At 36.9% G+C, this 23,523-nt stretch overlaps 2 protein-coding genes across 2 annotated transcripts; both read left to right on the top strand.

Annotated features, from left to right (window-relative positions):
* Positions 1-262: 262 nt before the first annotated feature.
* LOC134006602 (cytochrome b-245 light chain) lies at positions 263-3,366 on the top strand. The gene is made up of 6 exons (XM_062445569.1): positions 263-409; positions 765-834; positions 1,603-1,677; positions 1,792-1,875; positions 2,026-2,107; positions 2,566-3,366. The coding sequence occupies exons 1-6, from the start codon at positions 352-354 to the stop codon at positions 2,758-2,760; spliced, it is 564 nt and encodes a 187-aa protein (XP_062301553.1). The 5' UTR covers positions 263-351; the 3' UTR covers positions 2,761-3,366.
* Positions 3,367-5,739: 2,373 nt separating this feature from the next.
* On the top strand, positions 5,740-23,504 carry tcf25 (transcription factor 25 (basic helix-loop-helix)). The gene is made up of 18 exons (XM_062422060.1): positions 5,740-6,051; positions 7,031-7,183; positions 7,291-7,362; positions 7,647-7,771; positions 9,156-9,221; positions 9,322-9,404; positions 10,738-10,868; positions 11,652-11,751; positions 17,097-17,190; positions 17,329-17,421; positions 18,647-18,752; positions 20,481-20,640; positions 20,804-20,891; positions 21,177-21,335; positions 21,556-21,646; positions 21,907-21,986; positions 22,132-22,207; positions 23,005-23,504. Exons 1-18 carry the CDS (start codon positions 5,842-5,844, stop codon positions 23,170-23,172), a joined length of 2,055 nt encoding a protein of 684 aa, XP_062278044.1. The 5' UTR covers positions 5,740-5,841; the 3' UTR covers positions 23,173-23,504.
* The last annotated feature ends 19 nt before the right edge of the window (positions 23,505-23,523 follow it).

Raw genomic sequence — 23,523 nt, 5'->3', positions numbered from 1 at the left:
TCTTTAGGGAAGTTTGTTCATAAATGTTATATTTTAAAATGTGCTGAAGACTGACACATTGCAAGATATGACATTTACCACCTGCTCGTTCATATAATTTCACCTGTTGGGTAAGTTAATAACGAGTTTTTTGGCTCCTCCCCTCGTAAAATGGTCCTGCACTTTTCGGGAAATGACGACTGAAACGGGGATTGGCTAAGGTAGGTCCGGCCTCCCCATTCTTTACATGAACACCTCACCCACATCTCGAAAATGTAGTTTCTTCCTTGTGCGCTTGTAGGCTCAATCAAAGCAGTTAGTCGCTGTGTGGAAAGTATCTGCCGTCTGCAGAAAGGCTTTGAGGTGAATACCATGGGGAAAATTGAATGGGCTATGTGGGCCAATGAGCAGGCTCTAGCTTCGGGACTCAGTGAGTATACACACCTAGTCTAAAGTTTTGTTTTTTTAATGTATTTTAAGGTATTTGTTTCACTGAAATTAAAGTGTGCATATTGTACATAAGTAGGCTAATTTGTGATGAAATAATATCTAAACATTTTTTAAAAGCTGTATACACCAGACTGTTTAAAAAGTAAAACTGCTTATTGATTTTATTACAACAATATTAAATCATTTTAATCAAGTGTAGCCAAATCTGTTTTGATTTTTTTTTTTTTAAAGAATCAAGTCAAAGTAAAGTTTAACATGGACTTGTCTCGTAGCAGAGATAAAGAGAATGTGCATAATGTTTAGTTAAAATGTATCTCCCTGCTTCCTTGTTTCAGTTCTCCTCACCGGAGGCATTGTGGGGGTGGCTGGACAGTTCAGAGGATGGCAGTTTGCTGCTTATGCAGTGTATCCTTTAAGTTTTGCATAAACCATAAATATGGTGTTTAATCTAAAGAAGTAACACTGAGGTTGTCTCTTTGTGAAAATTAAAGATTCAAGGAAGAGCTCAATATTCAGTCTCCAGAGTCCCTCCTCAGAGATCTGCAATTACATATGTGTTACATGTATTATAGATGTTGAATTTCTGCAACAATTTTGTTTGTGGAAAAGCTTTCTACTGTACTTACTGCTGTTATGACTTAAATGTGATAAATGTAGTAGTATGTTGTGAAATAATTCATAAAACTAAGTATTAAAATACAGATGTGGGTAACAAAAATTGTACTGTTGGTTAAGTTGGGACTCTTTGTTTTTGTGCTACAGCAGTAAAGCACATGCACATTTATTGTATTTCAAACTGTGCTGTGTATATGTGATTTACAGAAGTTGGAATACTTTCTGCAAACACAGGCAGGCTGAGCACAATTATGTGGGAAGTCAAACCTGTCTCTACATCCCACCATGTGAAGTGCTTGGACCAAAATACAAAACGCAAATCATGATATTTTTACTACAGTAAAAACATAACAGGTAGGAGTAGTTTTTACCTGACTGTCTCATGACATTGTGCATTTATTCTCCTCCATCTCAGAATCAGTCCACCTATCCATACCTATTTAACCCGCTCATGGTCACTAATAGCTATTTTAAGTTCCTTTGATGTCCAATCAGTTATCATGTAACCTGGAAAACCCTTTAAGAAGCTATTAAACAGCCTTGACAGAATACACACAGTGCTGCCGGGGTGTTTGTGTGTTTACTTGAGTACCCAAGAGGCAAGAGGGCCAAAGGCACAAGTGTGGAGAGGACGTAAGTGATGTCATTAATTAAGTGTAATTCATATGGTTAAGTTTTGTGATGTTATATGCTTTTAGTGAAGACATTGAAGCTTATTGGTCACCACTGTCTCCTGTTTTCCCTCAGGGGCCAGTACTGCTTCACTGTGTGTGTAAAAAGCTTTGGGCCATTGACAAGGAACTACTATGTCAGAGCATTTTTGCATGCTGTGTAAGTCCATTATATCAGCCACTTTCCATTGCTTGACAGCATTATTCGCATTCATAGTCAGTCACTCCAACAAAAGACTAACTACATCTCATTATAATCTGAAGTCTTCCAAAGCCCTTAACTCTCTCTCTCTTTGTCTCTTTCTTACAGGATCTGTGTCCCTGGAGGGTTTATGCTTGCTACTGTTCTTGGGTGTGTCTGCCTTGGTATTGCCAGCCTCATCTACCTTGCGGTAAGTGTAAGCTTTTATCACTCTAGTTAAGCAGGTTAAATATTGTTAACTTTGATAAAGTTGTTTTGCTGAGGAAGGAAGTAGACAGTTGACGGAAACAAGGAAATGGTAACAAGGAAGAGATTGTTTCATTACTGGTCCCTCTATTGAGACATAACTCTGTAGAAATCAGACCAATCAGGGGTGTGACTGAATTATTCAGCAGTCCTTGCTGTGGCAACTAAGTATATATAAAACCTTCCAGGATACACTATTATCTTATTATGAGTGTAAAAGATAAGAGCCACTCATACTCAATTACTCATCATCAAACAATAAGCAATAATACATTACAATCAAGATTAAGTTGATTTTACATTAACGATAATAAAAAGCTGCTGCAGGTGACAGGCCACTTGCATTAGTGGATCCACCATTCATTACTGATTTGTATTTCTTTTAATCCTCTTGCTTTCTAGGCAGCCATCCGGGGTGAACATTGGGAGCCCATTCTTCCACGAAAGGAGGTCCGAAACCCTAAAGTTGGGGAGAGCATCAAGCAGCCTCCTCAGAATCCTCCCCCAAGACCTCCTGCAGAGATGCGCAGGAAACGAGTGGATGACCTGGAGGCAGCAGCCTATGACAATCCCATCCCTGTTACTGCCAACGAATAGTGCTGCCCAGTGCCCCATCTTAACTTCTCCTTTCAAACCAGTCACAGTGGGACGTCACAAGATTCTGTGGTTCTGGTCAAATGAAGCTTAGCGAAGCTAGTGACTGTTGGGTCCCCACCTTCATACCTCAGCATGCAGAGGATTGTACTGGTAACAGGAAAAAATGTTTGTTAGGTGGATGGGTAAAGTGAATTGTATTTGTGAAAAAAATCAATGATGCAGAAGGAAATAAATGTCAATGCTAAAGCTGCTAAGTTAAAAGACTGTAGGTGATATTGGTGAGTTTACCAGTACCTGTTTTCCAACCGCAATATATATTTTAAGCTGTACTGCCATGCATAGATCATACAAAATACCCTATTCTGAATGTATTTACACTGTTTCATTTTACCCTGTCTTCACATTGTGTAGGTGTTCTTCTTTAAGTAAATCAATTACAATACTCATGTACTATTGGTCTATACAGTATACCGGTTTTTAGATTAAATTGACATGTTGGTTTTTCATTGCATATGGGTAATATTAGCCATTTGTTAAAAATGTAGGGTTTTATTTCAGTATTCTTGATGTCCTGTAAATAAATCCTTTTCCCTCTCTGAACGATTATCTGTTGGAGGTTTGCACTTTCATGTGTTTGATATTACAAATATCCTTTGGAAAATTATTTTAAGTAATGGCATTTGCAACTTCCCCATTTTCCCCTTTCACAAGCACCCTGAATTTCAATACATCAGAATTTCCCTTTGTCATTTTGAGTCTTTGTTTTCTCACAGTTCTCTGTCACGTAACTGTCCATTGTTGTCTTGTGATGAAACAAATGTCAGATTCATGTATCTGGCTCAGCTAGTTGTCAGACAAGTTTTATGCATTGGTGTCATTTCTTTCTTTTCTCACTTCTTAAGGTTGTCTTTTTTGTTTTTTTCGTTTTGGTCACAGCTGACTTGCTAAGCAGCTGGAGTCTGTGGCAACCACTGAGGTATAAAAGTACTTCCTCATTTTAGTTTGTGGGGCTAAAACATTTGAGTCACACTAGCAATGTACAATACATATGGGTTTTGCATTATTGTTATCATTCTATATTCATGCTTCGTATGAACACTTATAGGTTAAACAATCCACATTGTAAGACGCTGTTTTTTAGATTGAGTGTATTTTCCAACTTACAATGCTTAGCTTATTACAAAAATATTTATTCGAAACTTGTTGGGCTTGTTCAGGCAGTTTTGCCTCACTTTGTGTCATGATATCTGGTCAAAAACAAAATCTATGTAACCCAACCTTTTTTGGCAATCTTTACCGCTTGTATGATATGGAATGCACAAAAAGTCCATCAGATTACGTTATAGTTGCTTAGATACAGGTTGTGCTCATGTATAAATGAAGAATCACACAAATCAGTGCTGACATAAGAGATCCTGCTGGAGACATTTTTGAAGTTGAGTTTCATTTTTTCATCTTGTACACGAACAGAATGAGTCTAACATGTTTTTAAAAAGGTTTTGAACAAATGAGGTCTGAATGAGGTCTGTAGAGGTCTGTAAAACATAAAATGTAGAGTCACTGAGAAAAAAATCTACAAAGGGTTAGGGTTACAAAGTTAATACTGCCCCCTCCTGCTACGTGAGAGAACTACAAACAAGAAGAGCAGTGTATCAGATGTGTAGGATTTTATTTTTAGGCAAAGTGAGGAAAACAAGCACAGTTAATGTACAGAGGCCGTTTCAGAGTACTTAAATTGTAACTTACAAGAAATGAAAAACAATACAACAAGTACAAACCATGAGATATAATATCCGTGTCCATAAGTGCATAACAGAAGTACCCTATTTAGAATGATTTTTAAAAATACAGAGGAAAAAATGTGGAAACATATGATGTATGTTCCAACAACTTATATTTTTGAAAATTTAAATGTAAAAGTGAAATTATAACATTCTCAGAGCTGTAGACATTGCATCCCTTGGCAGAGTAGAATTAGGAAACAAAAAAAGGTTGTTTAAAAAGAGTGGAAAAGAGGAAAACATTACTTTGCTTAAAAGGTGTCTGTGGTTCTGGGAATCAGAGATATATGGTTAAATCGAAGTCCCCCTCCACTTAAATTTTTTTTTTCTTGTTACTTAGCTTCACTGTGCAGAATGTTGTAATATGCAGAGCTTGACACAAAAAGTCTGTTTTCACACTCATCTGCTGAAAGTGGAAAGTTTCTCTGCAAATGTCCTCAGATCACAAATAGGAATTCATTGTTCAATAGAGATGTCAGGACTACCTCTTTTCCTATTGAAATTGAAATTGTCTGTGGGAGAACCTTTAACTGAAAAACATGAACAATTTCTACACTCAACGGGATGGTATCTGTGACTATAAATACTGTTGTCATGTGTCGACTACTTGCATTGATTGTTTGCATACCATATTCTATGTTTTGTATTAATTGCTTGCATTGTAGTGTACAGTATATTTCCCTATGGTGCATAATACTTGCCTTGCTCTTTTTAGCTCTTTATCATCTAATCCTCGGCTGTTACATTTACAGTGATGTATGTGCAATGTCCTCTACAACAGTGTTGGGGAGTAACTAGTTACATGTAACAGCGTTTAAATACAAAATAAATGTAATTGTAAAATGTAAATGTAAAAAATGTGTACTTAAATTACAGTTAGTTATGAAAATGTTGATGATTACAAAGGGTGTTACATCTGAAGTCAGACCTTTTAGATGTTGTTCAGGAGGAGGGTTTTTTCCTCATTTTTGTTGTCATCATGTTACTGAATACATAAATTGCTTTTTTTAATTATTTGAAAACAATATTTTTTATATTTTGTAAATAAATCATGATGTGGAGTTATTTGGAGCACACATGGGCTTAAAACGTAATCAATATATTAGTAGTGTTTAGTGCATTTTCCCCTCTATCCTGTAAGGGGCAGTAGTACACTCAGAGGCGTTTAAGCTGCAAAAACATTTAGAAGAAGAAAAAGGAAAAGAAACCAATGGAATTGGTCTGTTGTGTCTGTCAGCCAACTAAAAAACTATCCTAGTCGCAAATATTGAGGTGGCTGTTTATACATGAGCAGTCGATAATGTCTAGCCGGGCTTTGAGACGGCTCAGAGGGAAACAGCGGGGTCAGGAGGCCTTAGACCTCGGGGATCTAACTTTGGTTGACAGCCCTGAGGAGGAGGAGGAGAAGCTGGACACGGCTGGTGTTAGTCCACCGTCTAACAGGACTGGCAGCAGCAGAAAGGCAAAGAAAGACAAGGCCCAGAAAAACTTCAGTAATATTTATGAACTGGTAAGGACGTAACAATCCCGCTGCTACACGTCAGTCGTAACATACCTTTAGTATGTGCGGTGAAACCTGCTAACACCGGCTAGCGTTAGCTTGTTTTTCAGTTTATTTAATGTTAACCCTGCGGTGTCAACTCAGATACATTAGCCTGACGTTACATTATTACCATTAACTTTATTTATCTTTATGTACGGTCTTTGATTATTACTCACAAACGTTAATAAACAAGCTAACAGCAGAAATATTCACCAGTATCAAGAAGCACAGAAAATAAATCCAGTGTACAGAGGCAACAGGCAGGGTTATTATATTATATAATGCATGACATACATATCTAAGATACAGCAAATTGAGTTTACTCTTTCAACTCTGGTTTACTTAAAATTCTTGTTAGAGACAGCCAAGTGTAAAGTCTAGAAATAACAGAGCAATAACGATTAGTTGATTAAACATTTAGTCCACCGACAGTTATTTTCAAAATTGATTTATCGTTATGAGCCTTGTTAAAGGAAAAAAGCCTGAATTCTCTTGTTTCAGCTTGTGAAGTTTGAATAGTTACTGTTTTTTCCCCCTCTATGACAACCTTTGGGTTGAGGCAGGACAGGTCGACAGGACAAAACAAGACACTTTAGATTACACCTTGGGCTTTTGTTAACAATGATTACCATTTTCCCCATTTTCTGATATTTAGTTGAACAATCAATCAATTGATAAGGAAAATGATAATTTGTTGCAGCCCTAAATTATTTAAACTGTGGCCAGATATGGTGGTAAAACCACAAAATTCATCAGCAAAGCCAAGTTAGTCATGAACAGACCTTGCCCTTTGTAGAGGAAAGAAACCAAGAAATAGAAACAGCATCACAACATTGAATGCATATATTCTATATATGACACACTAACCTTGTCTATGACTAATGGATGGAACTAGATTGTTGTAACCATGTCATAATTTTAGGAAATTATGCATTTGTCTTACTAGATATGTGATGCAGACAAGGAGGCAGAGAAAATCTCACCTGATGAAGATTTAGAGAAACCAGATGGAAATAAGACAAGTGCCACAGGAAGGAATGATAACAAAGATGTTGAGAGGAGCGATCAAAAGCACCAGCATGAGGAGGTATCTATAAAGGTAAAGATACAATTTGAGAAGGACTTGTGTGGTCCTGAGATATCTAAATATGTTCTATATTTGCTTTTAATACATTAAGACGTCATCTCTCTTTTCTTTATCATTAGTCTTTGTCTGGAGACAGAGCTAAGAAAAAGAAGAAAAAGAAGAAGACAAAAGTGACATCAGAAGATGGACAGGTACATTTATTGAGAGAAGATTCCATATCCGCTCTGGCAAGACAGCTGTAAAACTTTGCCTACTTAATAATCTACATTATAGTCTGATAATGGATTGCATTTTTACAGACTTACAATTTTGGTCCCATTTATTACAACTCATAATGCCTTGCAGTCATTATTTGGAGACATAAACTATCCACCTGATATATAAAACAGTTTAGTTCAGTACAAGAATCAAGTGTTGTCTCACTTAATTTGCTCTTTTTAAAAAAATTATTATTGACTTCTCTTTGTAACATCAGGATGCTGCACGAGATGATAACATTGATCTATTGCTGGAGAACCTGGAGCAGTCCAATGGTCTGAGTTTGCAAAATGAGGATTGTGGAGGCTTCGACAGAAGATCTGTGCTACACGTGGAGCACAGGTGAGGAGACCATCATCTCTCTTGTAGACAAAGTAGATTGGCTCAAATCAAATTTTATTCAAGTTCAAGTTTTATTTTATGTTAGACACACTTTAAAAACTGAATGAAGAGTGTAGTGAAGTTGTATATAAAACACGTTGCCTGTTTAGTTGGAAAATTGTGTCACTAGCTGAGCTATTACTACATGTATGTGTACTTATTATATATTTACATGCACACCTTTTCTTTTCTTGTACTAAGTTTTACTATTTCTTTTGGATATGCTTTTAAGAATAGTTTTATCTGAAATAAATCTCTGCACACCTGGATATGTGACACTTGTGTTGGACGAAAGTGTAACTTGAAAACAGTGAGAAGACCTCCCGCACACTGTCTTGCTTCCTGTTGGAATATTAATGAAATCATGTTTCTGTCTGTCAGACCTTATCCGATATAAATCCGAAGTAGTAATATATGAAACAGCTCTTGATCAGTACATTCAGTCAATTCAGTGGCCGCACATACTCAAGATATACATCTGTAATTCCAGGTTGACACCAAGTGATGGCGCTTAGCTCATATAAGAATAGTAAATCATTTGGAGGCTGTTATCACAGAAGATTAAAACTCATTGAAACATGTTGCACTTCTGGCCACACAGCAAATAGTGACGTCAAAGGCATTTGACATATCAGTCCATTTTCAACAGCTGTCAAACTAAATTTCACTGTGTTGGTATGTAAGCATGTGATGTTATGTGTACTCACCGCTGATCAAGAGCAAGCAGGTTCCTGACCTCTTAAGTAGAATGGATTTTATATCTGCACATTCTGTGCAGCCATTATGTTGTTGATGCAGTGTCCACAGTATGCACTGATGTGAACTTTTCACATAACTATCATGTGAAAATGGTAACATACTGTATATTTATTATTCATATTTATATTTATATTTATTTTTGTTCATTCACAGAAAAGACAATAAAACATGTAATAGAGCTGATATCAACACAGGCAAACAACCGTGCATGTCACATAGTTTTGTTTCAGTTTTGCACTCTGGCAATCACATACTATGAGCCATGAATTGGGTGTCCCACCAGTATGATTACATTTTTACTTAATCTTGCCTTCCATATGTATCTTATTTGTTCAGTTTGGTCAGCAGTGAACCTGTCAATGTTGTGTACTCTTGAAAATCACAGGACTGTAATATCAAATTGCTTGCCCTGATTTCCAGCCTTTTTTAAATTAGAGTCTAGAGTACACATGGACTGACATTAAAAAAATAAGAAAAGTTTAATAAAACAGTCTGCTTCATTCTCTTGAAATATTTTTCCTTAACTGGTCCACATTATAATTTAGCCTTCAAGATATGAATTACATTTTCTTTGTTAATTTATTAGGAATCTCAACCCAGAGACGGAGCTGAAGAGATATTTTGGGGCTCGAGCTGTTTTGGGGAATCAAAGGTAAAAAATAAATAAATAGATAAAATTGTGAGGTTTTTTTATTTAAATGGTCCACATCTTCTGTCTGAATTCTTGTGCTCATTGGGTCTTCTTTTGACAGACCACGACAAAGGAACAGGCAGTTTCACCGTAGCACCTGGATGACCAGTCCCAAGGACAGCTGGCCTCGCTTCAGCCGCCCAGGTAAACCTTTCCTGATAGTCATCGGAATTATAGTTTATGCCTTTTTAAACATATTGTTTAGATGTTTTAAATAAATAAGTGCAAACTTTAATTTCTGTTTTGATATTGTGAGCTTTTGCACAAAATAGAATTATATAACTAAAAATATTGTATACAATTATACAATTTAAAAAATATACAATATAAATAATTGACCCCACTTCACTTCTGTATTTCTCCTGATCTCTTGATGGACTCCTGTCTGTTTACATACCTCTGGTGAAATTTTGTGGACATATGTTCATTCATTCGGTTATTATATTAGTGTTTACACTTTCATACAGAAAATGGTAGCGTTTTTTTATTCTGTATGTTCTGTTTTAATTATACATAATTCAAACTGACAAGAACATAACCAGCCCAAAATACTATTAGATGCTCCTTCACCTTGGAGTCTGAAGGAAGAACAAGCAGCAATTTATTAATGGTGAGAGCCTTAAACTACCTCAGTAGCAACAGATATTTTAAGATTTAACCAATGCAATATATGCTGAATGTAGCTTTTGTTATACTGACGTCATCATAAAGACTGCCTAATTGTGTACAGACTGAAAGTCACCAATGATATACTGTGTACAATTTCTTTTAGTAGTTCATGCCGCAGTTGGATCAGATTTTTCCCACAAATGTCATCTTTGGTAGCTATTGAAGTGACCGACACAGCCTTATCTGTTCCTTCATGATAAATTAGAGATATGAAAAGAACATGTGTCCTATTTAAACACTTACAACAGTGTTTAGAGAGTAAAATGTTACTCTTGTAACATCTTCATAATATTATTTATAAGTTAATACTGTTAAATGACCTACAATCTAGGATGTCTTGGATCTTGTTATTCTGTTGTTCCACCATTATATGCTACAAGAGGCCATGATTTATAGTCTTTATCAGTGTTGGTAGACACAAAATGAAACAAGCAAATAATCATGGCCTAAGATATGTTCAATAACTAATATGTACTAACTTTTTTTATTTACAATAAGTAACAATGTTTTTCTTTTTAAAAACAGTGTTAAACTGCCATAAATAAAATAGCACATAAAGCAACATTTTACTGTCACTTTAAACATGATATAAAAGTTACAAGTTGGAACAATCAGTATTGTAATTCAAATTCTTTATGCATATCAGATGCTATTTTATGGTATATCAGTTGCAAGGGATTGCCTCATCTTTAATATGCCTCGTCTTGCAGATTTAATCCTGTTGTTGTGAATTACATCTATCCTAACATTGCCTCACCTTACTGTGTCAACGTGTTGTCTTTGTTAACTGGGCCTGATGTCTCTGTAGGAATCTCAATGACCTTAATTCAGTCAAAGGATGGCGTTCAGCACTTCACCTTCGAGCACGGTCGAGACTACCAGCAAGTACAGTTCAAGTTCCTCGATGCTGTCGAGTCCATGGACCCAAACAACATTGTGGTAAAAAGTTCATCCTCTGCTGTGCACTTTGTTGTCTGAGTTCATATATTGTAATATATTAAAGCAGGTATGCTTATTGTTGGTGTTGCCTGGAATGTGTTAAGTAATCTAATAGAATTGTAGTGAGGGCTGAGTGATAAGGGGTAGCAAAGCCTGTCATGTAACATTACATAGATACTAAAATGTGTCTTCAATTCTAATGAGGCATGAAACAATACTATTGAATCATCTGTACAAACAGTCACCAACTGCAATACTAACATCCTGATTAGTTGATACAAAGTCATAGGTTTAGGACTATATATAGCAACTTCAGGAGAGAAGTCAGGTACGTGCCAAAGAGCACTGCAGTAAAAAAAAAAATCACATGCTTAACATTTTGTGGTGAAGCTTAATGTTGAGCTTTGTTGTACATCAGCAGTGGGAGTAAATCAAATCAAGAGGATATCTACCAAACTAACACTCTTATTTACTGTAAAATTCCACTGTCTTTTCTCAAGGATAGTTTCTCTCTGTTAATCTGCAGTAGAGGTACAATAATATAAAGAGGGAATTACTTTATATACAGCAGTGTTCTTCCATTACAGATACAGCCCAGTTTGTCCAATGAAAACAATGAATACCTGCATGTCTGTGCATGTGAACATATCGACCAATCAACAGTTGAAGGAATAGTGTAACCACATGATGAGATCACACACATTTATATAAGATTTTGACCCATGTCTTGAATTGTACTCCAGTAAACTTAATACTTACACACTGTCTCTTTTTTCCATGCAGGCTCTGCTGCAGCTGAACCCATACCACATCGACTCTTTGCTGCAGCTTTCTGATGTCTGCCGTATACAGGAGGACCAAGAAATGGCCAGGGACCTTATTGGTGAGGATCTTTCTATTAAAAAAACAAAAACAAAGAAATATTTATTCTAACCAGAGATAGAAAAATGTATTTATGACCCAGTCACCAACTCGATAATCAGTGGATTTTAGAACCTCATCCGGGTCCACTACACTTCCCCATAACTGCATTCTCCCTGGATCTATTTAAGAGCAGCTCCTACATATGTACGCTGTATGTAGCTTAATGGCAAATTGATACTAATAGTTGTATTAAGGGTTTGATAATGTTCTCATATCTTTAACTTATCATCAAATATTACACCAAGAAACATTCAGCTAGCGAGTTTGTATGAGCTGAATGCAAAGTTTTTCTGCCCCAATAAGAAGCTTCAGTGTTTGTGTTTGTTATTGCGGCCAGTTTGATACACAAGCTCCTTCTTTTTCGATTTAGGCATAGGCATGAAATAAAACAGTCCCTCTTCAGACATTATTACACTTCTTAAAAGTGCAGTGTGTAGCATTTAGTGGCATCTAGGGGAACAGACTTTGCAGAATTTTGCGCCGACCGCAAGATGGGGCCCTATACGTGCTTTAGAAAGTAACTGCTGTAAAAATAACGCTTTATTTCTCTGATTGTTGTGGAAATTGGCTGAACACACAAGAACACACAAAAACATTAAACATTGTAAACTGTTGAAGCAGCTGTAGACCGTGTACAATCCATTAAACCATCAGTAACAATTATAAAAATGTCCAAATACAAAAATACAGTTATCTTGTATTTTTTGGAAAGAAAGCCTGTTGTTCTGTTTGGTTTGCTAGCACAAACCAGTTTTATAACTCACTATGAGCAAAGTTCAAAACAGTCAGCTTCCTAACAGGCACTTTCACAAACTGGTACACTCTCTTACAAACAAGTATGGTCATAGATGATCTCACAGAGACTTAATTGTCAACTATTTCAAACGAGGACATCCTTCAAATTTAGCTTATTTTGGTTCCTCATGATCCACAGTTTCTAAGAAAATAGATTTATGGGAAAGATATCTCTAGCTAACTCCAGAGGTCAGCAAACAACCCTCAGATAAAAACAAGCTCAAGAGTTAAACTAGCCCAGGAGTGGGATTTCTAATACCAGTGTCATCACTGTCACATTAAACTGAACAAATATTGACCCCTTAGTTTGAAAACAACATTAGTAACACATATAATACATAAAAGAAACACATGCAATGATAACCACCATTTAAATCTCTCTTACAAGATTAATTCCTTTATTCTTGCTCTCGCTCTCTTCATTCAAAGTTTTTCATTCATTCAAAATGCTCCTGGTCCTTCTCCTAGAAATGTCTCTGTACTCCCTCATGCTACAGTGCTACATTTAATGTAAACATAGGCTTTTCCGGTCTGCGTACTGTAAGTTGTTTCATCTGATTTCTCAGGGAACTTGACCGGGTTGCAGGCATGTAGAATAACTACATATCTGATGGTCTCATTTGCTTATGTAGGTCATATAGAGACATCAGAGGCATCATGAGACCGTTTCATAACCAATTAAATTAATTTGATTTAATTTTCTCCAAATATAGACTTGGATCAATTATGTTGAGCCCATGAAAGATCTGCATCTTTGCTCTCACAATTTTTAGCATTTTTGTTTAAAAAAAGAATCATTATGATTTTGTATTGCTATTAGGGCTTCAATGATTGGAATTGATTCATTTAATGGTGTATTGACACATTTGCTGTTTGCAGCTTCTCAGATGTGGGAATTTGAAGCATTTATGTGTCATACTTGTAAACTGGGTATATTTGGATTTTGAACTGTTGATCAGATAAAACAAGAGATTTAAGACGTCATCATGAGCTCAATTATAACAGGCATTTTTAACTGTTTCCTGACGAAACGACAATTGATCATGAGAATAGCTGTTAGCTGTAGCCGTAATTGCTATCATTAAAGCATTTTAATCGTATCAATACTTTTATCGAACTACATGTCATCATATAATATGTCAGGCACGTGCAAAATCTTTTACTCTGTTATGTTGTTGTTCTGTACACCTTTTCTTGTTAGTTAGCTGATAAGCAATACCGTGTAAAATCCTCTAGTAATGACTATCCAAGTTTTCAGATGTTGGTAATATGCACCATGTACAGATCAGTGCTTTGTGAATTTAATATCATAACCATGCACATTCAAAACGTTAAACCGATCTCAAAGCTGATTTGGTGTTCTGTGTTACAGAGTTACTGTGTCCGTGTTTGGTCAGCATGATGGTGATTTGTTAAAAGTATGCTAGGTATGGATTTAAAAATTGCTGTAGAAACTTGACTGAAAATTCTCAGTTTTTGTCAAATTATCAAGCAAAATAATTGTGATTGTCTTGGCATCATTAAAACTCTTGTAAATCGTAAATTTAAAGAAAAAATTCCATCAATGTTGAGCTCAATGCCATGTATCAATACAACAGAGATGACTTATTCTGATTTCAGTCCCCCCCAGATTGACTGTATTGTTGATAGCGCTGCAGACTTACTGAGAACAACTCTGGACTCCATCGCTCCTTTAAAAAAGAAGATAATTAAACAACGGAAAACAGCTCCTTGGTATAATTCCCAAACTCGACAATTAAAACAAATTTTACGAAAACTAGAAAGAATATGGCGTTCCACCAAATCAGAAGAATCTCACCTAACCTGGCAAGACAGTCTTAAAACATATAAGAAGGCCCTCCGTAACACCAGAGCTGCCTACTACTCATCACTAATAGAGGAGAATAAAAATAGTCCAAGGTTTCTTTTCAGTACTTTGGCTAAACTGACAAAGAGTCATAACACTACTGATCCATGTATTCCTTTAACTCTCAGTAGTGATGACTTCATGAGTTTCTTTAATGACAAAATCTTAACTATTAGGGACACAATTAATCACCTCTTGCCCTCAATAAGCACTGATTCATCCTCTAACATAGGAAACTCAGAAACTGCTTTTAAACCTGATATTTATTTAGACTGTTTCTCTCCAGTCGACCTTATAGAATTAACCTCAATGATCACTTCCTCTAAACCATCAACCTGTCTTTTAGACCCGATTCCAACTAGGCTGCTTAAGGAAGTCCTTCCCTCTGTTAGTACTTCCTTATTAAATATGATCAATCTGTCTTTAGTGACAGGATATGTACCACAGTCTTTTAAAGTAGCTGTCATTAAACCACTTCTTAAGAAGCCTACTCTTGATTCAGAGGTTTTAGCTAACTATAGGCCCATATCGAACCTCCCCTTTCTCTCTAAGATCCTCGAGAAAGCAGTTGCTAATCAGCTGTGTAACTTTCTAAATAATAACAGCTTATTTGAGGATTTTCAGTCTGGATTCAGAGCTCATCATAGTACAGAAACTGCACTGGTAAAAGTTACAAATGACCTCCTAACTTCATCAGACAATGGACTTCTCTCTGTCCTCGTCCTGTTAGATCTTAGTGCTGCCTTCGATACTATTGATCATCAAATCCTGTTAAAGAGACTTGAACATTTAATTGGTATTAAAGGAACAGCATTAAACTGGTTTAAATCCTATCTGTCAGATAGATTTCAGTTTGTAAACGTCAATGATAAATCCTCCATGCAAACAAAAGTAAAACACGGTGTTCCTCAGGGTTCAGTGCTTGGACCAATACTATTCTCCTTATATATGCTTCCTTTAGGAAATATTATTCGGAAACACTCAATAAATTTTCATTGTTATGCAGATGATACTCAATTATATCTATCAATAAAGCCTAATGAAATCAACCAGTTAACTAAACTACAAACATGCATCAAGGACATAAAGGCCTGGATGACCTGTAACTTCCTGTTGTTAAACTCAGAAAAAACTGAAGTTATTGTGCTTGGCCCTAAACACCTTAGAAACACATTATCCAATGATATAACTACTCTGGATGGCATTACTTTGGCCTCCAGTACTACTGTAAGGAACCTAGGAGTTATATTTGACCAGGATCTGTCCTTTAATTCCCACATAAAACAAATTTCAAGGTCTGCCTATTTTCATCTGCGTAACATTTCAAAAATCAGACATATTCTGTCTCAAAATGATGCTGAAAAACTAATCCATGCATTTGTTACTTCTAGGCTGGATTATTGTAATTCATTATTATCAGGCTGCCCTAACAAGTCTCTAAAGACTCTCCAACTGGTCCAGAATGCAGCTGCACGCGTTCTGACAAAAACTAGAAAGAGAGATCACATTACTCCTATTTTAGCTTCACTGCATTGGCTTCCCATAAAATCAAGAATAGAATTTAAAATCCTTCTCCTCACTTTTAAAGCTCTTACTGGTCAGGCTCCATCATACCTTAAAGAGCTCATAGTACCTTATGTACCTACCAGAACACTGCGCTCCCAGAACGCAGGCCTACTTGTGGTACCTAGTATCTCTAAAAGTAGAATGGGAGGCAGAGCCTTCAGTTATCAGGCTCCTCTCCTGTGGAACCATCTCCCAGATTCGGTCCGGAGGGCAGACACCCTCTCTACTTTTAAGAGTAGGCTTAAAACTTTCCTTTTTGATAGAGCTTATAGTTAGCAAGCTCCTAGTTTATGCTGCTATAGGCTTAGACTGCCGGGGGACTCCTACCTCCATGATGCACTGAGCTCCTCTTTCCTCCTCTCTCTCTCTCTCTATCCATCCATCTATATCCAATAACATTCATGTACTATTAATGCATTCAGTAACCTACACTTCTTCCCCGGAGTTGTCTGTGCTTTCTCATCTCACAGGCAATCTGGGCCTGTAGACGTCCGGATGACAGATTCCAGTCCCGGACCTTCTAGCTTCAATGTTTATTTTCAATGTGCTACTCTCTCTCTCTCCTATTCTTCCTCTCTCTCCCCTCTACCCCAACCGGTCGAGGCAGATGGCCGCCCACTTTGAGCCTGGTTCTGCCTGAGGTTTCTTCCTGTTAAAAGGGAGTTTTTTCTTGCCATTGTCGCTAAATGCTTGCTCATGTGGGAATGTTGGGTCTCTTTATAAATTAAAACTTGAAGAGTACGGTTTAGAACCTGCTCTATGTGTAAAGTGCCTTGAGATAACTTTGTTGTGATTTGGCGCTATACAAATAAAGATTGATTGATTGATTGATAAATCAACAAAACAGCCATTGTTAAAAAGTTTAAGTACAGATTCTTGGAATGCAAAGCAAGGGATTGTCTAGGAGAACATGTCCGACAGAACTGCAACATTGTATGTGATTACTGATTACCACCAATCTCTGTACATTATGCCATACCCTGTGTGCTATTGCTTCAGGGAAAATGTTATATTTTTGTTTATGTAGATATTTTTTTTTAAAAGTCATGATTACTCTCTTTTTTTTTGTTTTCCAGAAAGGGCCATGTACAGCTTTGAGTGCGCTTTTCACCCTTTGTTCAGTCTGACCTCAGGTGCCTGTCGACTTGATTATCTCAGGCCAGAAAACAGGTTGGCTGTTTCTCTCTCTTTTTGCTTATTTTTATGACACATTGTTCTTTGGATTATCATTTGTAACTTAAATTGTGTATTAAGGACTCTGACATTAAAATGATTAATGAATGAAATGCCTCAATGATGTGTTTACAGGGCATTTTATTTGGCTCTTTATAAGCACATGATGTTCCTGGAGAAGAGAGGATGCCCACGGACAGCTTTGGAGTACTGCAAACTGATCCTGAGGTACAGACAGAAAAGCATGAGTGTTGGGAAAGACTGTAGAGTTAAAGGCAAATAGTAATTTTTTTATGAGACATACAGGGAAAACCCACAAAAAATCTCCTTCTCTATGTAAAGGTTGCCCCCAATCTCTTCATGACTTACTTATTTATTCTGTGCCGATTATGCCAAAATAAAAGTTTAGTTGCTTTGTTTTTGCCATCACATTGAAAAGCATTACATATGATCACATGGCTTTCTAGCTAAACAAAAATAACTCTTATTTCCCTGAATTAAGTAACCACAGAGAGCAGTCATCAGACTCAGAAGATAGTCTTCAAAGACGATTAACTATTAGTTTTATATTCTGTCTGTTCAGGCACAGTGTAAAGTAACAGTTTTGTTGGTTGTATGACATGAGTATATACCCTAAATTTGAGCGACTTTATTAATGATTAGCTATTATTTAAAGACATCTTTACCTATTTATATAAACAGTGACATAGTTATATACAGGCCAGTGTAAGCAAATGTTTGTAACCAAGATAATACAAATGATAAAAGCATTTACATTTAGATTGATATAACATGCAGAAAAGTGTTAAAAGTCTCAGTACATAACATAAAACCTCCCATATCATGGCAGTAAAAAAAACACTTACCTAGGTCTTTCTCCCCTATAAGAGTCTTGCTCCCACATGCTGCTGCCATCAGACTGTCTTGATTAAAGCTTTAGAGTCTATCCATATCATGGTCAATGCTTATCTCTGATTTCCATCAAAGTCTGGCTTCTTCACTTCATGAGATCTTTGCTCTGGTACTTTTGTAAAGCAGCATTGTGGGAATAAAAGCTGACGGCTGTTCCCCTCCGACAAGCAGAGATTAAATCACTGTTATTTTAAAATTGACGCATAATTGATAACAGAATCTGGAAACGCATTGTCAATACACTGTTTTTAGAGAAAAGAAGCAGTACTTCTATTTTTATTATCTCATTGTCCTTCACACTGTATTCAGTATCATCAGATAGACTGCATGCCCAGATGGTATTAAATACATTCTTGTGGCTTTTAAAGGAAACCAAGAGATTAACTTACTTTGCTATCATTGTCGGTAGCAATTTGTGCTACAAATTGTCAGAGTGGACTGACAGAGGACCTTAAAACGGTACCTGGGTTTACATATTAGTCTTTTTAAGTGGAGTCTTTATTAATCTCCAGCCTGTGATCTTGTCTGCCACTCTTGTTAGTTTGGACCCAGATGCTGACCCACTCTGCATGCTGTTGCTCATTGATTTCCTGATGCTGCGTTCCAGAGAGTACCAGTCTGTCCTCCAGCTGTATCAGGACTGGGAGGTAAAGTGTACTCAAGTGCGCACATATGTTTGTATACAGGTGCATCTCAATAAATTAGAATATTGTGGAAAAGTTCATTAATTTCAGTAATTCAGTTTAAAAAGTGAAACTCATATATTATATAGATTCAGGATTGTCAAGCTAAAGCCATTCAAACATTTGAGGGAACTTCACAAGGAGTGGATTGAGGCTGGACTCAGTGCATTAAGACCCACCACATACAGACGTATCCAGGACATGGGCTACAACTGTCGCACTGTCGTGTCAAGCCACTCCTGAACCAGAGACAAAGTCAGAAGCGCCTTACCTGGGCTAAGAAGAAAAATAACTGGTCTGTTGCCCAGTGGTACAAAGTCCTCTTTTTTTAAATGTCAATTTTACATTTCATTTGGAAATCAAGGTCCCAGAGTCTGGAGGAAGAGAGGAGAGGCACAGAATCCAAGTTGATTAAATTGCAGTGTGAAGTTTCCACAGTCACTGATGATTTGGGGAGCCATGTCATCTGCTGTTTGTTGGTCCACTGTGTTTTATCAAGTCCAGAGTGTATAGGGTTTTCATTAGCTGTAAGACAAGGCAAGGCAGTTTTATTTATATAGCGCATTTCATACACAGTGGCAACTCAATGTGCTTTAAACAAACATTTAACAGAAAAAATTGAAAAAAAAATTCCTCCCCCCCCCCCCACACACACACACACACACACACACACTAATAATAAAAACAAAGTACAGAAACATAGAAAGAGAGAGAAATACAATACTATAATAGAGCATTAAATATAAGGTTGCAGCATAAAATAATGATTTGCTTTAAAATCATTAAAAGGACATAGAGTGCAAATGAAAGATTAAAATTTAAAGTGCTTTGAAAGAGCTCAATCATAAGCACAGGAGAAGAGAAGTGTTTTTAACCTGGATTTAAAAATATTCACAGTTGGGGCTGATTTCAGTTCTGCTGGTAGTTTGTTCCAGTTGTGTGCAGCATAACAGCTAAAAGCTGCTTCACCATGTTTAGTCTGAACTCTGGGCTCCACTATCTGACCTGAGTCAGTAGATCTCAGAGCCCTACTGGGTTTATATTCTACTAACATGTCATTCATGTATTCTGGACCTAAACCATTCAGTGATTTGTAGACCAGTAGCATAACTTTACAATCTATTCTATAGCTGACTGGGAGCCAGTGTAAAGACTTTAGAACTGGAGTAATGTGCTCTGATCTCTTTGTTCTGGTCAAAACTCGAGCTGCAGCGTTCTGAATGAGCTGCAGTTGTTTAATGCTTTTTTGTGGGAGTCCAGTCAGAAGACTGTTACAATAGTCAAGTCTACTGGAGATGAAAGCATGAATCAACTTCTCCTGGTCTGTTTGAGACATAAAACCCTTCACTCTGGATATGTTCTTAAGCTGATAGAAGGCTGTTTTGGTGATTGATTTGATACGACTGCTGAAGGTCAGATCTGAGTCTATCAGCACGCCAAGGTTTCGGACTTGGTCGCTAGTTTTTAGAGAGAGTGACTCAAGACAATCATCAAGATTTAAACAAATAAAGGCTTGAAATATTTCACTTGTGTGTAATGAATCCATATAGTATATGAGTTTCACTTTTTAAATTGAATTACGGAAATACATGAACTTTTCCACGATATTCTAATTTATTGGGATGCACCTGTACATGTGATTTAGGCAACTTTTCAGTCTGACCCAGAAATGGTTTGTTTATTGTATTTCAGGAGCACAGAAATCTGTCCCAGCTGCCAAACTTTGCATTCTCCACTGCGCTCTGCCATTTCCAGCTCAGTCAGCAGGAAGATGTGGATCCCGAAGAAAGTGACAAACAAAGAAATAAAGCTGACCAGATGCTGCAGGAAGCTCTCATCATGTTCCCTGGAGGTTAGGCAGTCAGGAATATATCACTACCAGAGTATGAATATTTAGATGTGATTATCCTTCAGTCACTTCTGGTAATAAAATGATTTCTATAAATTAACATCATAATATAACAAGTTTTAAATGTATGTTTTCATATGCTCGTGCTATAATGTGTTTCCTGCAGTTTTGACGCCTTTACTGGATCTGTGTACTGTGCAGCCGGATGCAACAGTCACCTCACATGCCTTCTTTGGCCCAAAGAGTCAGATAGGGTAATGTATACTTTTGTTTTCTGTGTTGTATAACCCATCATTCATTATAATGAAGACTAGCTCAATTATAGTAATGTTGCATGGTATAATTAATTATCCACTACTGTAGCCATTTACTCGAACAAATGCATTATATTACAGTTAAAAATATTTTCCTGCCCATTCATGTTTGCCCTAATTTTATATTCATTTTACTTTTCCATTGTTTTCTTTCTTCACCTCCTCTAACCTAACTTTCCAAACCTATCCATCTACCCTCTCTGCCCTCTGCTTCCCACTCTCTAGGCAGCCCCCAGCATTGGCTGAGCTCACTGCTCTATATGTGGGGAGGACTTACACCCTGTGGAAGGAAGCAGCAGTAATGCTTTGGTTGGAAGAGAGTGTGAAGGAAGTGCTGCGCCGATGTGATGCAAAAGACCCTTTGGTGGAGGACTCACAAAACAAGTAAGACACGAGATGTTGCTACTGCCACAGGTCCACAGTGAATACTTTGGACTGTTAACAATAGAGACACTAGTTAAGCATAATAAAAGCAGACTAAATCACGGTAATTAAGTATGCTATCATATGAAGTAATTATATATAATATCAGATGAATATGTTACCATGTTTACTTGGTTTTCCACTGAAATAACAGTTTTTCACCTTCATCACTCTGTTGTAGGAGAAAGCAGAGGTACCAGAGTGCACCGCGTAACATCCATCGCCACGTTCTACTGTCTGAGATCAAAGAAGCCACCTCCAGTCTACCTCTAGTAAGACACCATATGCTGCCATATTCTGAATTGTGATTGTGAAACACACATTTTTCATAGTTGTTTGTTTCTGAATCGTAATTATAGTCATATAAGTACCAAGAAGTACACCAAGAAGAAGTGTTATATACATATAAAGCCACATCTGGTGTTTCAATAGTATCATAGTATCTATAAAATGCTGACCATGCCACACTGATCACTTATGGAATATGCAGAGGAAACAACTCGAATCTTGCCTATTTGTTTGACTCCCTCAGGAGGTGACCACTCAGCCTGTGATGGGCTTCGACCCTCTGCCTCCACTGGACGCAGTGATATCTTACACCAGACCAGAGAGGTACACAACCTGTATAACTACACTCATAAAACTCAATTTTTCAGTCAGATGGTGTAAATAATGTGGTTTATAAATAAACAGGTGTTATATCCTCAATTAACTGTTACATTTATATATTTCTGTATGTGTGTATGTACACATATAGGCAGCATGTTGGAGCATCCAATGAGAGTACATTGTCGCTGTTTTTCCGGTCTTTGCTGCCAAATTTCAACCTTCAGGTGAGTTGCATACATATGAAAATGTTTTGTGTGTTAGTTTTATGAAAGACACAATTAAAAGTTTCTTCCATGACTTAAAACAAATTGTTCAATTGTTAAAATTGGAAATTACACCCTTAAAGAATTCACAGTCTCTCCTCAACCCAAAGAGCAAACTGAAATCTGAAGAAAAATCCTGGTGCTGCCGAATATATGCAAAACTGTAGTTATGGACTGTAGTTGGGCTGAAATCGTGTAGAAGAGGACATATACAGAAAGACCATATTGCGAACACCTCAGTTTTTCTATACTGTATTAGATTTTTGTCTATTTCATCTTTAAGTTCAAAGTCAGTTTGCAGCACAGGCCAACTGCTGCCTCATTAAGACACATGTATCAGGTACACTCACATGTAGAACATCTTCAGTCAGCCATATATGCTTGATGTTAATAGATTGGCCTGAGGCATGTTTCCATCAGGGCAGTTCCATCCATCCTGATCACATTATCCACTTATGGAGAGGAAGAGATACAAAATGGATAAAAGAATTATAGTTAAGACTACCAGGTTCTTCTTTTTTAATGTTCAAATAGAGTTACATACTTGAAAACAACATTATGTTATGTTATGTAATACAAACATAGATTACTCTGGTATTTTTTAAAATTCAGGTCACATGCATTCAATGTTCAGTGCATCATTTTTCTAAAACCATAAAAATGCCTTGTGATTATCTGTAACGATGTTAAGAAATAATATCAGTTTGACAAGGCCAGATACTAACAGATAAGAGCTTGATGTCTGTTTCCTTATCAAGGGCGGACAGAGGCAGGAGGATGAAATGGAAGTGGCTCGAGCTGGTCAAGAGCTGAACCAGGAAGTGAATCGTCTAATGGTGGCAATGAGGGACATGCTGGCAAACATCAGGTTTCAGGAGCCGCCGAGAGAGGACAACCCTTACAGAGATGAGGACGAGTGGGACTGAAAGAGGAGTGAAGCGATAAGTGTCGAGGATAAAGAAGAATCAAATAGACAAAACCAAGTTAAGACAAATGAAGATATTTAATGGTGTTTATAATGATTGAGAAGAGATGGAATTTTTTTTTTTTAATTGTCACAATATCAGAATACTAAAGTAAAAGGAGGAGATGGCTTGGTGTTATGAGTCTGTCCTTTTTGCTTTAAAATAAAACACTCTGGACCAATCCAGATAGTTATGAACACAAGCAACTTTCTCCCAGACTCAGAAAACAGACTTTCATGTCACCTAGGTTGACATTGTTCCTTAAAATAATCATAATAAAACATTTTGCAGGATGTACATCTCCAGTTATTG

This window comes from Scomber scombrus, chromosome 1 (assembly GCF_963691925.1).
Source record: "Scomber scombrus chromosome 1, fScoSco1.1, whole genome shotgun sequence".
In the NCBI taxonomy this organism is placed as follows: domain Eukaryota; kingdom Metazoa; phylum Chordata; class Actinopteri; order Scombriformes; family Scombridae; genus Scomber; species Scomber scombrus.
This window is presented reverse-complemented; position numbering and strand designations above follow the sequence as displayed.

Bases quoted from the DNA above. Each gene is read 5' to 3' on its own strand.
- tcf25 (XM_062422060.1), top strand. From the start codon at position 5,842: ATGTCTAGCCGGGCTTTGAGACGGCTCAGAGGGAAACAGCGGGGTCAG. The intron at 7,363-7,646 runs GTACATTTATTG...TTGTAACATCAG, and splicing joins TGACATCAGAAGATGGACAG to GATGCTGCACGAGATGATAA. The intron at 10,869-11,651 runs GTAAAAAGTTCA...TTTTCCATGCAG, and splicing joins TGGACCCAAACAACATTGTG to GCTCTGCTGCAGCTGAACCC.
- LOC134006602 (XM_062445569.1), top strand. From the start codon at position 352: ATGGGGAAAATTGAATGGGCTATGTGGGCCAATGAGCAGGCTCTAGCT. The intron at 1,678-1,791 runs GTAAGTGATGTC...GTTTTCCCTCAG, and splicing joins GGCACAAGTGTGGAGAGGAC to GGGCCAGTACTGCTTCACTG. The intron at 2,108-2,565 runs GTAAGTGTAAGC...CTTGCTTTCTAG, and splicing joins CCAGCCTCATCTACCTTGCG to GCAGCCATCCGGGGTGAACA.